This window comes from Mytilus edulis, chromosome 7 (genome assembly GCF_963676685.1).
Source record: "Mytilus edulis chromosome 7, xbMytEdul2.2, whole genome shotgun sequence".
In the NCBI taxonomy this organism is placed as follows: Eukaryota; Metazoa; Mollusca; class Bivalvia; order Mytilida; family Mytilidae; genus Mytilus; species Mytilus edulis.
The window spans coordinates 10,618,339-10,635,213 of record NC_092350.1 but is presented as its reverse complement, the minus strand read 5'-3'; the positions used below and the strand labels follow the sequence as shown (position 1 = coordinate 10,635,213).

At 32.0% G+C, this 16,875-nt stretch overlaps 1 protein-coding gene across 1 annotated transcript in view; it reads right to left on the bottom strand.

The window, feature by feature from the left end:
- Positions 1 to 16,875, bottom strand: part of LOC139529917 (low-density lipoprotein receptor-related protein 4-like) — a 65,782-nt gene that overhangs the window by 35,711 nt on the left and 13,196 nt on the right. Inside the window, exons 2-9 of the mRNA XM_071325887.1 lie at positions 15,966 to 16,112; positions 5,120 to 5,233; positions 4,138 to 4,254; positions 3,538 to 3,654; positions 2,005 to 2,130; positions 1,304 to 1,429; positions 806 to 922; positions 140 to 268 (exon numbers count right to left, since the gene is read on the bottom strand). Coding sequence (XP_071181988.1) covers positions 140 to 268; positions 806 to 922; positions 1,304 to 1,429; positions 2,005 to 2,130; positions 3,538 to 3,654; positions 4,138 to 4,254; positions 5,120 to 5,233; positions 15,966 to 16,112 — 993 coding nt within the window. The remainder of the gene's footprint in view (positions 1 to 139; positions 269 to 805; positions 923 to 1,303; positions 1,430 to 2,004; positions 2,131 to 3,537; positions 3,655 to 4,137; positions 4,255 to 5,119; positions 5,234 to 15,965; positions 16,113 to 16,875) is intronic.

The window sequence follows — 16,875 nt, the reverse complement described above, 5'->3', positions numbered from 1 at the left end:
CTTCATACAAGAATTTTATTTACCAAACATAAAATCCATAACTAGCACAATGTACGATACCATGAAATGTTACCATGACAAATTACTAAGTTCTTATTACCATGACAAATTACTAAGTTCTTGTTACCATGACACTTACCACAGTTCAGTTCATCAGAAGAATCCCCACAGTCATCAAATGTATTGCATTTCTTGTCCAAGGAAATACATTTCTCATTGCCACAACTAAACTGTCCTGGACTGCACTGTATCTCTCCATTTAGGGTTTCTAGGTAATGAAAAATATAGGAATATTACAAAAAATAATTATAATAATAATAGTTGTCGTTTTTTTCAAAATAATATAAGTATAAATGGCTAGGTCCATTTTTTAGTATGAGAAACCTCATAAATATTTAAGATAAAAAAATCAAATAGAATGTGCACACTTCATGTTCTATTACAACCAATGCAACGTCGGTTGAATCTGTCTTACCATTTTTATTGCAGATTAACAAACTTTCATGAGCGTTATAGTTAGTACAAATATCATTCTGACATGACCCATTTGATTCAACAAAACTATTTATCATATACTAATAAAATTTATTATACAGTTGCCACATTAAACAGATCAGTGAATAGAGCACCAAACAATTACAATCAACCCCTAAACCCACAATTAAAGGGGACAAAGAAAATAAGTTTGCTGTCCAAATATAACTTACAAACTTCCCTACCATCAATTGTTTACACATTCTTATTGAATAAATTCAGTAAGTGGGAGGGATAAAGTATTTATTAGTGGGATGTTCTATCAACTTACCACACCCCTTTTCATCACTGTCATCGGAACAGTCATCAACTCCATCACATCTTTTAGATCTACTGATACAATGACCATTGTCACATCTGAACTGGTTAGGATTACAAGACAAAAAAGCTAAAAAATAGGCAAACTATCAATTGTCTACATAAACAATGGCCACTATCTTCACTAACTAGAAAAATCTTGGTCTTTCAATTTGGTTGGTTAACATGATTGTCTGGCAAAATCTGAATTCAAAATATACGAGGAATAATTCAATCGAAGTTTGGTTACAATTGCTTGTTTGATTTCAGGAGAATATTTCATATCTGTACATACCAAGTGAACTAAAGGAGGAAATCTTATTCAAACTGAGGTTCTGACTACACTTCAGTTAAACTATTTTATTGGCAAATTCAGACCTAAAAGAATTCCTCATGATTTTTTATCTAAAGTACAATCCTTATGAATATACAGAAAGTAGGCAACAGAGTGGAATTGGGTGGGGTAACTTACTACAATTCTGTTCATCCATTAGGTTGGCACAGTCCGTTACTCCATCACAGACCCAGTCCATAGCTATGCAGGATCCATCACCACATACATACTCATCTGATGAACAGTCAGATTTATCTGACACTTCTGTGAACAAAAGTGAAAAAAGAATGATACACCAAGATAACTTTTCACCTAAAACTCCATTTTCAGTCCTGGATATTTTGTGTAACAGTTTTTCCCACATTTTTTTCTGTTGATATTACTTTAAAAAAAAAATCCATAACAATAACTCCTAACATCAATGACAATTACAGAATTGTAGAGCTATTTCAGAATTTTGTAGTATTGAATGTGACTGAAACAAATTATCTTCCCCAAACACTCATTTATGTTCACTGTTGTAGACTATTTGAGTAGGGAATTTATTGCTATGGAGTAGTAAAAATATACCATGATTAGAACATATATCTTACTTCAATTCCTCCAAACAATGTTTAGGATGTGATCAGCCTCATAACTACCAACTGAATTCTATCGATGATAAGTATTGCATAAAGGATAGTAATTTTCTAGAAGACCTTATTTCTCTAAACAACAAAAAGCATTTTTAAGAGGGGTAGGTTGGAATTTTTCTATAGTTTTTGAATTGATAAAGTTTCAAATGAGTATCTATTCCATGTTTTTACAACAGACGAAACTACATGTAACAACAAACTTACCACAAAGTAATTCATCTTCCCCAGACTTACAATCATTTTTACCATCACATCTCATCTTTAATGGAACACATGTAGAAGTTTGTAGACAGGTGAATTCATGTTTACTGCAGAAGGCTTGCTGCTCATCTACAATATCCATTTATAAGTGACAGTGATAATCTAAATCCGTACCAATTATGATTTTAACTCAAAAGGAAATCTTTCTTTAAAACTAACAAGATAAATTCACTGCAGTAAAATTTTATGTGACTGTCATACAAGCATACAACTTTACCTAGATATAAGACCAGGTTTAAACCACTATTTTCTACATAAGGTAATGCATGTACCAAGTCAGGAATATGACAGTTGTTTCCCATTTGTTTGATGAGTTTGAGATTTAGATTTTGCCATGTGATAAGGAACTTTCCATTTGTTTGATGAGTTTGAGATTTAGATTTTGCCATGTGATAAGGAACTTTCCATTTGTTTGATGAGTTTGAGCTTTAGATTTTGCCATGTGATAAGGAACTTTCCATTTGTTTGATGAGTTTGAGCTTTAGATTTTGCCATGTGATAAGGAACTTTCCATTTGTTTGATGAGTTTGAGATTTAGATTTTGCCATGTGATAAGGAACTTTCCATTTGTTTGATGAGTTTGAGATTTAGATTTTGCCATGTGATTAGGAACTTTCCATTTGTTTGATGTGTTTGAGCTTTAGATTTTGCCATGTGATAAGGAACTTTCCGTTTGTTTGATGTGTTTGAGCTTTAGATTTTGCCATGTGATAAGGAACTTTCCATGTGTTTGATGTGTTTGAGCTTTAGATTTTGCCATGTGATAAGGAACTTTCCATTTGTTTGATGAGTTTGAGATTTAGATTTTGCCATGTGATAAGGAACTTTCCATTTGTTTGATGTGTTTGAGCTTTAGATTTTGCCATGTGATAAGGAACTTTCCATTTGTTTGATGTGTTTGAGCTTTAGATTTTGCCATGTGATTAGGGAATTTCTGATTGGAATGTTCCTTGGAGTTGGGTATTTTTATTACAGCTGTAAATTCAGAAATTATTGCATGCATTTATTATTGTGATTTTTCACCAATGGACAAACATTGCGAGTTTAGTTATTGCGTTTACCAAAATAATCTGCATAAAGATCTATGTTTCTGTTATCAAAATGCCAGTTCTAATTATTGCGATACTCACCCAGTTGCATTTTTCGCATTAATAAAAACCTCACATATATTTCCGAATTTACAGGCATTTTATTTTTTAGAAATACAAAACAAGGTCATTGTTACCAGGTTTTCAGATGAAACAGTAATTAACTACCAAATATATAATATCATAGTTGTAATACACATGTACTATCTTCATTATCTGGAAAAGTAACTCATCATAGTATTAATTGCTTTTACAACCAGCCAAGTTGGCTGGAAAAGCAACAATCTATTAGGCAAGAATAACATCTCTGTTTTTACCAGCTTTGTTAGCAGGAACATTGACCAACTACCAATAATTATCAGTTATGTTAGCTGGAACATTAACTTACTACAGTTATCTTCATCACTGCCATCCGAGCAGTCTAGTATAGAGTTACACCTCCATTCTTTAGGTATACAGCTAGACTTGTCTTGACATTTAAACTGGTGTTCATTACATGTCACAGCTGAAATATTTAATTATAGGGTTATTTTTTTAACAGCTTTATTTTCTTTTCATTTTACTTTGGCCAGAACTATAGAGAACTGGAGAAAGATACTTTAATTACAATGATTACAGAATAGGCTGTAAATCCACAAGAACTTCTCGTTACTTTGTCATTCACATTTCTCAAGAGATGTAGACCATACAAGTGAACTAACTAATAATAAGTCTATCCAAAAAGTTATGTGTATTTAATGCTACCAAGGTATGTGTGATATCATAACAATAATTATTATGATAATATCAATGTAATTTTATGTACACTTGAAATTAATTACAGTATGGCAGTTATTAATGAAAATCATCAAAAATTGACTGATATCCAAAATTCATTAAATCTCTACAGAATGGATCTGAGTTGTCTATACATGCTACAACCTGAACATGACATGTAAGTAAATAACTATTATGTATCAAAGGGATAACATATCTTATTGTTACCTACCACAGTTTCTTTCATCTTCTCTGTGAGTACAGTCAGGGTCATGGTCACATTTCCAATGTTTGGGTATACAACTTCCATCACTACAGGGGAACTGGTCAGTACTACAATTCTTTGAGGCTGAAATAAACACAAAATCTTTTCATTAACTGATTAGAATTGATAATTAAAAGCTGAAATATGAATGAAGAATCTTGCATAAGAAAAAAATGTGATTGTACTAGCAGTGCATGATATCAATATGGACACATATGCTTGCTAAGTTTTGAACTCAGTTTTGTTTAGTTACTGTTGATGTTTCTTCTGCATATATAAGATTCCTTTCAACAACTCTTTTTATTTTACAGCTTTTTATCATTTTGTTGTACAATCTAAAATAAAAGATTGAATAAAAAAAATGTACAAGTATTTACACATGGTTAGCTGTCCGTATCAATGAGTGAGGCGCCACAGCACATTGAAGTTACTTCTGACAAATGAGAAGTAACTTTTGACATTCAGTTCATCACTATAGTAACAATTACTTAAGACAACTGAACAATTGCAACTGAGTTCATCACTATAGTAACAGTAACTTAAGACAACTAAGTTCATCACTTAGTAACAGTAACTTACGACAACTGAGTTCATCACTATAGTAACAGCAACTTACAACAACCGAGTTAATAACTATAGTAACAGTAATTTAAGACAACTGAGTTCATCACTATAGTAACAGTAACTTACAACAACTGAGTGCATCACTATAGTAATAGTAACTTAAGACAACTGAGTTCATCACTGTAGCAACAGTTACTTAAGACAACTGAGTTCATCACTATAGTAACAGTAACTTACATCAACTGAGTTCATAACTTTAGAAACAGTAACTTACATCAACTGAGTTCATCACTATAGTAACAGTTACTAACGACAACTAAGTTCATCACTATAGTAACAGCAACTTAAGACAACTGAGTGCATCACTATGGTAACAGTAACTTACGACAACTGAGTTCATCACTGTCATCCCCACAATCATTATCTCCATCACAAAGCCATTCTATTTTTACACATCGCTGGTTATTACATGTGAAGTGGTTTGGAAGGCATGTTTGATCTGGAAAAGATAACAAAAAATAGAGGTCATGGTGCTCAGTTAAAAACATAATAAGACAACAGGTTATAGTACTTAATTGGTCTTATTCATTTCACAGGAAAAGAATCTTACTTTAAGTTTTTGGTAAAAACCATCTTAATATTAGGTTCTTATGATCAATGATATTTAACTTTGGACTTCGCACTTTTTATTTTTTGTGATTCCAGTGTCACTGATGGCACTGATGCGTCTTTTGAAGGTGAAATGCCTGTATAGAGTAGGGCATACAAAATTCCAAGCCTGGTATCTTTACATTGTATAAGCATTTGATCACATAAATAATTCAGACAAATGCAAGATAATTTGTATAGTACAAATACTTTATGTCCATTCATACAGAAATTTTCAATTTAACCTTCAGCAGAGGTCATTATTTTATTGGTTGTATCAAATTTTGTTACTGAAAACTGGCAATGAAACAGAAGAACCTAAATGTTTAATGCAGACAAAAGTTTTGCACCTGAATTTAAACTGCACAGCATGCATGTAAAGGTATAATCTATTATAAATACATGTGTTTGCAAATAAATTTAAATAGACACAAAATTTCATAGCATGCAATGCATATTTCTAATTCAAAGAAGACGTTATTTATTTACTAATTGTATATGTCAATATATTCTGATGATCTATAATCAGATGTACGAACATGTAGGTAACATGTAGGTATTATATAGGTAAGATGGTCAGACTACAGGTGATAACAGGTGTGTAATACATCAAAGTGAACACCTGTGTCAATTGAAAGGCTACCTGAAACCTAATAAAACATGGACACAAACCTAACCACCTGGGTGTGTTTGTCAATCATATCTTAGCTTTTAATTATGTAGAAATATTTAGAAACTCTGAAATTTAATAATCCAGAGTAGTTGAGTAGAAGAATGATTGAATTGTTGAGAAAAAAAGTAGTTTTACAGTATTTGTGAAATCAATAGGCTTTAACTGGTAGCTAGTCAAAAAGAGTTCACTCCGATAACGTATTCTCTTCTTTGGGAATTATTTCTCTACTTATATTATTTAATTGGATTTGTAAAATTTCATATTAGTAAAAATGAATTAAATTTTGTTGTGCATGTTATCATTTATATACAAAAAATAAATTGCCTGTAATTCCTATATGCATAAAATTGAGAATGGAAATGGGAATGTGCCAAAGAGACAACAACCCGACCATAGAAAAAAACAACAGCAGAAGGTCACCAACAGGTCTTCAATGTAGCAAGAAATTCCCGCACCCGGAGGCGTCCTTCAGCTGGCCCCTAAACAAATATATACTAGTGCAGTGATAATGAACGCCATACTAATTTCCAAATTGTACACAAGAAACTAAAATTAAAATAATACAAGACTAACAAAGGCCAGAGGCTCCTGACTTGGGACAGGCGCAAAAATGTGGCGTGGTTAAACATGTTTGTGAGATCTCAACCCTCCCCCTATACCTCTAGCCAATGTAGAAAAGTAAACGCATTACAATACGCACGTTAAAATTCAGTCCAAGAGAAGTCCGATATATGCATATATTGGACGTCTTTAAACATAATTGTAACTTATTTGTATTTTTTGTATTATGTAGATGATGAGTGTTTTATCATATAAACTGTAATATCTCCATCGTCTTGCATAGCACAATATTATATGAAAGTAAAACAAATGTTTCATCATACAATTTCCTATTATAAGTGTCATATGGTAGTATTTGTACAATGGTGTAAAAGATATTTTGTTCTTAAACTGTTTATTTTTACACAGAAGAATTTAATGCAAGCACAATCTGTAATAGAGGGATTATCATTAAATTTATTTACATGTGTAGTAAATTGCGAGAAACATTTGGAAGTCATTATTTTTCTTTGCTGTAAAAAAAAATTGAGAATTCTGTAGTAATTTTTACAAGCTGGTTCAATGGGTAAATATTATGCAGTGAACAGTATCTGTCAAACCTGGTCATTAAAATGATTAAATAACACTTTTCAAATATCATTTTACTAGAAAAATAACATATCTATTACCTTATTGTATCAGTATAAAAATAAGGAGCTTTTTGGTTGGTTTTAATTACAATATAGGAGAATCATATGACTTAAAATATCAACTTGTAATTCATATAGGCTGTAAAACAAAGGGAATTAAAGTAATGGTCAGCAGACTTGTTTGTTGGTCAACAGAAATATCAAAGATGTGACACTAAACACTCTAATAATTTTTTGTGATCCAAATTATGCCACTGGTTTAAGAAAGATTATTTTTATAATTGACTGAGGATATATAAGGACAAGGGTTGAAAGGAGCTTAGTCGCTTGAATTTTGGACACTGTCAAGATAATTGGTAATATGATTGACCCCAAACCTCTGGATTATAATATATGTATACTATTTTGAGCTGAACACAGACTGTCACAAGGTCTGGATCAAAGACCATTCAAACATAAACACTAGACCTGTAGACTAGTACTACTTAACTTAGCAGACATCATATTATGTCAGTAATGAAAAACAATATGTCTTTTTTTATCTATATGATAAATATAAACATTTTCTTTGATACAAATTCCACTAATAGATGGCAAGCATCAATTTCCTGGCTTACACAGACACTTGTATCCACTTACATGAATTATAACAATGATCACCAGTACTTAATACTAATTGTTATAATGTTAATGAGAGACAATGAATGCTAAGGAGGTAATGATTAAACTCAGATGTCTGCAGGTACTTGTCAAGAATAATTCACCCAGATTTTCCTAATTTGGATAATCTTCATAGTAATTGCCATTTATGGCCAGTTAATAAATATTATTTTTCTACTTGATATTTACACTAAACAAGTTGTAGTTTCATTAAAGTAACTCTCTACGATAATATTAAATTAAGTTTTGATATTCTTTTCTTAATATTCTGGTTAAATCATTACTATTGATTTAACAATATATCTATTTCAGTTGATAAAACCACATTTGAATAATAAATTTTCATATATTTTTAAGGTGATGTGCAAATATTTCACAAGCACAAAAAACTACAAAAGTTTACACAATTCCTGATACAAGTCAGATGGTAGTTTAAATGTTTATTTTAGATTTTAAAAAGATTATTTTAGCTTTTTGATAAATATAAATCGGTTTTGCTTTAAGACTAGAATATGTGACCCTTAACCTTGTAATCTATCATTTGCACCCCTGCATTCATTCTTCAAAAGACTGGTGTCTTGGGTGATCTTTCAAAAACTCAACAGTGGTAACACATTGCTTAAATAGTCTCTTGTATCATTTTTTTTCCAATTTTATAAGCTCACGGTGGGGCTAGGGCCCTAGCCAATTTTTATAGATTTACTTCAGTTCAGTTATTTAAATGTTGAAAGGTAAACTAATAGAAAAGTGATGTTGTTTTACAGGTACAGTGTTATGTAAACTGAAGTCTGATAAGGGACAACTTGTTATGCTTTTTTCACCGTTTTCAATGTTCTCACATTATGTATATCGATCTGTACTATTCAAGTACGATTTAGGTACTAAAACTCAGAAATCAATCAATCAAAAAAGTCATAAGGATTGAACAGAAAGAGGACCTCCAAGTGGAATACTGTAAACCAACTAATTTTCGTGAGGAAATTGTTTTCGCGAAAATAACGCCAATATGTTAACTTGGATCATTCTTTATTAAACTTCATCAAGTACATCAGAAAATCGCGAAATCAAATAGCAGTGAAGTAATCAAGAAAGGGTAAAACGCAAAATAAAGAATACATGCAAAAAAAGTTTACAGTAGTCATAAGGATGGAACAGAAAGTAGACCTCAAAGTGGATAAGTTATAAGGATGGAACAGAAAGGAGACCTCAAAGTGGATAAGTCGTAAGGATGGATCAGAAAGGAGACCTCAAAGTGGATAAGTCATAAGGATGGATCAGAAAGGAGACCTCAAAGTGGATAAGTCTTAAGGATGGATCAGAAAAGAGACCTTAAAGTGGACAAGTCATAAGGATGGATCAGAAAGGAGACCTCAAAGTGGATAAGTCATAAGGATAGATCAGAAAGGAGACCTCAAAGTGGACAAGTCATAAGGATGGATCACTAAGGAGACCTCAAAGTGGATAAGTCATAAGAATGGAACAGAAAAGAGACCTCAAAGTGGATAAGTCATAAGGATAGATCAGAAAGGAGACCTCAAAGTGGACAAGTCATAAGGATGGATCACTAAGGAGACCTCAAAGTGGATAAGTCGTAAGGATGGATCAGAAATGAGACCTCAAAGTGGACAAGTCATAAGGATTGAGCAGAAAGGAGACCTCAAAGTGGATAAGTCGTAAGGATGGAGCAGAAAGGAGACCTCAAAGTGGATAAGTCGTAAGGATGGAACAGAAAGTAGACCTCAAAGTGGATAAGTCGTAAGGATGGAACAGAAAGTAGACCTCAAAGTGGATAAGTCTTAAGGATGGATCAGAAATGAGACCTCAAAATGGACAAGTCATAAGAATGGAACAGAAAGTAGACCTCAAAGTGGATAAGTCATAAGGATGGATCAGAAAGGAGACCTCAAAGTGGATAAGTCATAAAGATGGAACAGAAAGGAGACCTCAAAGTGGATAGGTCATAAGGATATATGGATCAGAAAGGAGACCTCAAAATGGACAAGTCATAAGGATGGATCAGAAAGGAGACCTCAAAGTGGATAAGTCGTAAGGATGGATCAGAAAGGAGACCTCAAAGTGGATAAGTCGTAAGGATGGAGCAGAAAGGAGACCTCAAAGTGGATAAGTCGTAAGGATGGAGCAGAAAGGAGACCTCAAAGTGGATAAGTCGTAAGGATGGATCAGAAAGGAGACATCAAAGTGGATAAGTCGTAAGGATGGATCAGAAAGGAGACCTCAAAGTGGATAAGTCGTAAGGATGGATCAGAAAGGAGACCTCAAAGTGGATAAGTCGTAAGGATGGAGCAGAAAGGAGACCTCAAAGTGGATAAGTCGTAAGGATGGATCAGAAAGGAGACCTCAAAGTGGATAAGTCATAAGGATGAAACAGAAAGGAGACCTCAAAATGGATGTCATAAGGATAGATCAGAAAGGAGACCTCAAAGTGGATAAGTCATAAGGATGGATCAGAAAGGAGACCTCAAAATGGATAAGTCATAAAGATGGATCAGAAAGGAGACCTCAAAATGGATAAGTCATAAAGATGGATCAGAAAGGAGACCTCAAAATGGATAAGTCATAAAGATGGATCAAAAAGGGGACCTCAAAGGGACCTCAGAGTGGATAAGTCATAAGGATGGAACAGAAAGGAGACCTCAAAGTGAATAAGTCATAAGAATGAATCAGAAAGGAGACCTCAAAGTGGACAAGTCATAAGAATGAATCAGAAAGGAGACATCAAAAAAGAATAGTCATAAAGAAGGCAGAGAGAGGGGACCACAAAGTGGAATAGTCATAAGAGGACCTAAAAGTGGAATAGTCATCAAAAAGGAGACCTCAGAGTGGATTAGTCACAAGGATGGGGCACAGAAAGGGGACATCAAAATAAAATAGATAAGTCATAAGGATGAAACAGAAAGTCAGGACTTCAAACTGGATTAGTCGTAAAAGGTGAACAGAAAGGAGACATCAAAGTGGATTGGTCATAAGGATAACACTGAAAGGGGACCTCAAAATAAAACAAATTACCAGAGGTCATGAGGAGGGAACAAGAAGGAGCCCTCAAAATAGATTAGTCATATTAGGAGGGAACAAAAAGTAGACCTCAAAGTGGGCTAGTCATAAGGATGAAGATTTGTATTTAGATTCTCCTGAAAGCAGACAGAGATTTTGCCAAGAGAATAATAGTTTTTGTTTGATTTACTAACTTTTTTCTTCATCCTGATACACATAAAGCAGATATTTTTTTCTTGTATAATATGAATATGATTTGTAATAATTGGCAACATATGACCGTCTGTTATTACACTTGGTTTTTATGTAAAAGATAGCAGTAATAATATTATAAATCATATGAACATGAATGTAGAAATGACTGTTTTAGTAGAACACTCTAAAAATGATTTACAAAGTCTTGAATTGGAATTTTAAGGTTACAGAAATTCATTATTTTCTCCATATTAATATATAAATTCTAAGAAAACTTAATGAAACTTCAATCCATACACAGAAACAACCAAGCTAAAATGACCCAAAATACCGTAGCCACGATTTGTGACTTACAGTCTTACACAAGAAATGCAATACCCCTTGAAACTCAATATCATGGTAAAATTTACATTTTGCTATTTGACAAGTTGGTTATGAATTTTAATCTATGTGATAAATTTACCTAGAGACATGGGTAAGCAAAAAATGCATTACAACTTTCAACTCACCAATTCAGTTCTTAATACCTAACATTTCAAATTGTTCTAATGTACAGATACCTAGCATGCAAAAATCAAATGTAAAAGAAATAGGGAAAACAGAAAGGTAACCTCCTGAGTGTCTTCTCACTCTTTCAGTGGTAATTAATCTGCTGGAATACAGGTCGAAGGATTATTAACTGAATGTATGTCTCTAAGTTGCATCTAACATGTGTAATGAATAAAAATATATATATTGTTTGCACCTAGCTGTCCTAAGTCAGGAATGTTGTTGTTTGTTGAAGTGGTTCATGAGTTATTCTCGTTTCTTGCTTTTTTTAAATAGATTAGACCAGACCATTGGTTTTCCCATTTGAATGGTTTTACACCAGTAATTATTTTGGGGCCCTTTATACTTGCTGTTCAGTGTGAGCCAAGGCTCTGTGTTGAAGACCATACCTTGACCTATAATGGTTTACGTTTATAAATTGCGACTTGGATTGAGAGTTGTCTCATTTGCACTCATATCACATCTTCCTATATCTACTTATGAATGAAAATTTATACAGATACGGACATTGACCATTTAATATTAACCATCTTACAATTACAGTAGTTTTAATATCACAGACATATTTAAATTGCAATACATTATTGTAATTTTCAATGATCATGAAAGATTAGATAGTTTTGTATATTTTGTTGATTTAGAGACCTAATACATTTGTAAAGAAACTGAATATGTAACATACCATAATTCAATAAATTATAAAATAATTATAAAGTCAAATTTTCATAAAAGTATGGATATACATTTTAATGACAAGTTTTTATAAGTACCATATCGACTATCGTTACCTTGTCTGTAATTTTGACAGTTTAAACAATATCTTATGAAATAAAACCTTTAGATAAAAGACTGAATAATGCAGTGTAAACAAAATATTTAGTAATATTATCTAAAATATGCAGCAAAAAATGCACATGCTAATAATGTGATATCTGGATTGATATTGACTTGTATAATTTTTGTATTTTTTACACCTGATAACACCTGATTAATATGACATCAAAAGATCATGTCAACCTACAGGTGAAGTATATATTATCTCTGTGCCACTAAATATCACATTATTCAATGATAAGAAAAAGTATGAATGACAATTCTTTTGAATGATTGACACCTGACCGACTCTGTCGGAAGACTTTAAGTCTACCACTACCAATATTTGGCTTTCAGAAAGCCATGTGACTTTATTTACAACATGATTAAGCAATTCAGTCGATTTTTTCATAGTGTTAGTAATTATAAACAGATTATTTGTCAAACTATATGTTTTGAAATTTGTTTTGAGTTTGGTACAGTAGTCATACTGACTGAGAGTTAATCCCCCACAGAAAGCTCATCAAAAAGTTTTATATGATATAGTGTTAACCTAACTAATATGATGTATCAAAGTTAAAGACAAGTCAATGCAATTAAACTCTCATGCAGAGTTAAGTTATGTACACTATAGTATTCTACAGTAGAATGTATGTAAATATCTACAACATAAAACTAGTGGGGGTCCACAGACCAATGGTCCCTTGCCAATCTATGGGCTACTAAAAGAAACAACTTTAAAAAATTCTTAAGAAAAATTATTTCCAAGGTTCATTAATTATATATAAGTAATATGAATTTGATGATGTTTAATTGAACTGCTTTCTCTTTTGTTATATAGTTTAAGTAAACATATAACAAAATCTGTAATAGAAAGCAGCAAGAATTGAATAAATTAAATTCATTTTTGAAGCAAAGTATGGTTATTCTAAATATTTCATCTTAGAACTTATCATACTTATTATAATGCCAGCATTACATCTGCAGGAAGTGTATGCCTCCATGTACGCAGTATCTGAATCAAAGCAAAGTTCTGACAAACACTCTTTTCTGCACTACCATTTTCCTTTCAATAGATATGTGTCTTTTTTGATGCTGATTAAGTGGTGGTATAATCAAGAATCTTTTAACAAGAAAACTTTACACAAAATTAATGAATAGCTACTTTATCTTGAAAGCAATAAATTTGTTGACAGTTTATTTACACGGGAGTGAGTGCTGATGTTTAGCAGACTGTTATAACAGCAGACAAACTGATGCAAATATTTCCCAAGGAAAAGGGTAGATCAAAGATAGACACTTCAGTATGCTGTTAGATATTACTTTGACATAGGTCAATAGTAAGTCTGGGAAATTCTCCAAAGGATCTGCCTGAAAACCATGCCAAATTCTAAAAGGTATATAAGGAACTTAGTTCTAAAGTGTTTGGCATCACAAAGGACCTTGATCCTGGTATCAAAAAAGTTGGAGCAGAAAAAGTCAAAAATGTTGATAAAGAACCTTCATTTTAATACAGATGTTTGATTGACAATGTAAAACTCTTTGACAGTACATGTAGATTTATATCCTTTAGCTCTGTCCAGAATAAACATGATTTCGCAGGTTCCTGATCACAGTTCTCTTGTTAAGATTGATTGGTCCCTTGCCATGCATGATGGTGTAGAGCTTAACTTTTTACTAGGTGACAGTTATATTTGATTAATAGGTTTGATAGATACAGATATTCATTTGTTTATGAGACACCTAAATTATCCTACATTTATTGCATACAATTTTAATCTAAATTTGCTCAACATTTGATGTAAAATAACATTAATCATAACCAAAGATTTTAGCAGAAATTTTAATCTTTGAAAAAATTTAAAAGTTTTATAGTGTCTGGGTCTTCAGATCAGTAATTTTACATCTAAAATATCCTGTTTATCCCTTTTTTCGTGTAACTTTTATGTCAAATGGCAATAAATTATAATCCTCTTTTGCATCGTATATTTAACCAGAATATTTACAGAATTTTATACAAATGTATCATGCTTACAAGGGGTACTTGCCAAAAGTACTGATTGAAAGGTTAACAAATTTCCAAAGCCGTTAGTAAATTCCCTGGCACATAGAATTCCCTAATGACAATAACCATGAATACACTGCCAGAAAAATGAAAATCTCAATATGCAGAAAATTGGTGAAAATACCATTTCTCTCATCCAAACATTACAGCATTGTATCATGTTATATGACATAAATATTCCGCCTAAATAGAAAAATATCAAGAAGCTAGGTCATTGTTTCTCCACCATAATACCAAATTTCTTATAAAGGGTACATTCCATTTTTGTTATCTAATGGCACATTGTTTAACAAGAATCCTCACTGAATTTTCTACTACTGTTACAGAGAAAAATATATTGGCAACCCTCATAGATCCTCAGAAAACTGACCCATTTTACAAAAAGTTATTCTAAAATCATTTCTACACTGACAGAAAATATATGCTATCAATTATTATTTAATCATAGTTTAAAATGTCACTATGCCATGGGAAGCTTTTCTTTCAGTTATAATAAATGCATTATGTACAATACCTATACACAGAAACTATTTATATATCATATATATGTCAATGTCCCCACACTACTACTTTTAATAAATATATTCTACTTTTTATTACTTTCAAAAAACATATTTCTGTCACTGTATTCTTTATTCCTGCAGCGAAATTTCTCAATGAAAAATACTGAAAAATTTCAGATATGCATTTATACAATTCAAGATATGAAAAGGCAGAATACTGCACATTAGTGTTGCATACAGCAATCTGCATTATTGCACCTTTACGAAATTAATGTAGACTCAAAATTGGGAAGATAAAGTAGATTATCCTTGATCATTATAACGAGATTTTTAACACTTGAGCTGGTACAGCAATTGAGTCGAGATGACCTATGATAATCTGCTTATTGCTATTTTACCTATGACAATGTTGTTTATTTCATTGACAACAGCATATGCACCCTTAGTTTCTAGCTATAATTTTTTATATCACTCTTGTTCAGCTGTGCTGAGAAATGAAATTATTCGTCAATGAATGGAAAATTTCGTAATATAGCGATAATAGCTCTGTCTTCTGTCAAAATGCAGACGACCGTTATGATGACACTATAAGACATTAAAACATTCAATAATTGATTTACCCGATTGTCAATCTTGAGTGTTTATATAAATATAATAATTATCTAATGCAACTTTTCTAAATAATATATAAAGAATTTAAAAGGAAAATGTTAATTTGTCATGCATTAGGAAACTTAATATTACCTGCAAAGATAAACTTTTATTTTCAGATTTCTTTTTTGAGGAAAAGCAAAATTTTGTGGCTATATATTTTTCTTCCACCTTTATACAATTTCCATCATGGTAGCTGGCAGACTAGCTTTCATAATGCAACTGAAAAGGTCAACATCACCTTGACAGCTTAAGTAACCATGGAAACTTACCACAATGTTTTTCATCCTGATTATTGGAGCAATCATTGTCTCCGTCACAGACCCATTTCTTAGGAATACATATACAATTCCCACAGGAAAAGAAATGATCAGGACACGTACAGGAGCTTTTGGTTTCTGGTTCAGGAATCTTTAGTCCTGAAAACAAAAATTCAATGTCTATAGTTCATTTTTACACATCTGGTTTTAGTTACTACATTTGCCATAGATTGTTAAATTTCCGAAAAAGACAAGTGAAATCTCCTTGGATATGTGCTATGCGTAGAACAAACTCATTTTTTTAAAACCTATTTCAACATAACAAGCAGGCTTTGTAATACGATTATATGCAAGTCTCACAAAAGCAAAACAAAGAAATTATAATAACATGCTTTACCCACTTATGTCAAATCATTTGATAGTAACAATAATATGCATACACTATATTACTTTAAATCTTCAACATTTACAGATTTGATTGAGCACAAAATTTTTTTTTGGAAACAAGATAATTTGGCAGGATTCAAATCTCTAACGGTAAAATGTACTGAACTTAACAAGTTGTAACTTCATAAATTATTGCAATGCTTTTATTATTGAGAAAAATGTGACAGGCTAACGTTTTTGGAAATCGCAATAATTTAAACTTTCATTTTGATATTCTAATGTGAATTTAACATGTATTGCAAAAATTAAATTCACAATAAAAAATGCAGGCATTCATTTCTAAATTTACAGTAATAAAATATTGCTTTGTAATTTTTTCATGCAGTTTTACACAAAGATGCTGAAGTAAAATGGTTTAGCTGTAAAACAACTTGAACAACAATCATGTAAAATTGAAAAAACTATCTTAGTGGAAAGTTAATCAAAGTTTAATCAACAGAAGCTTTTCTCAGTTCACAGATTATATGACCCCATA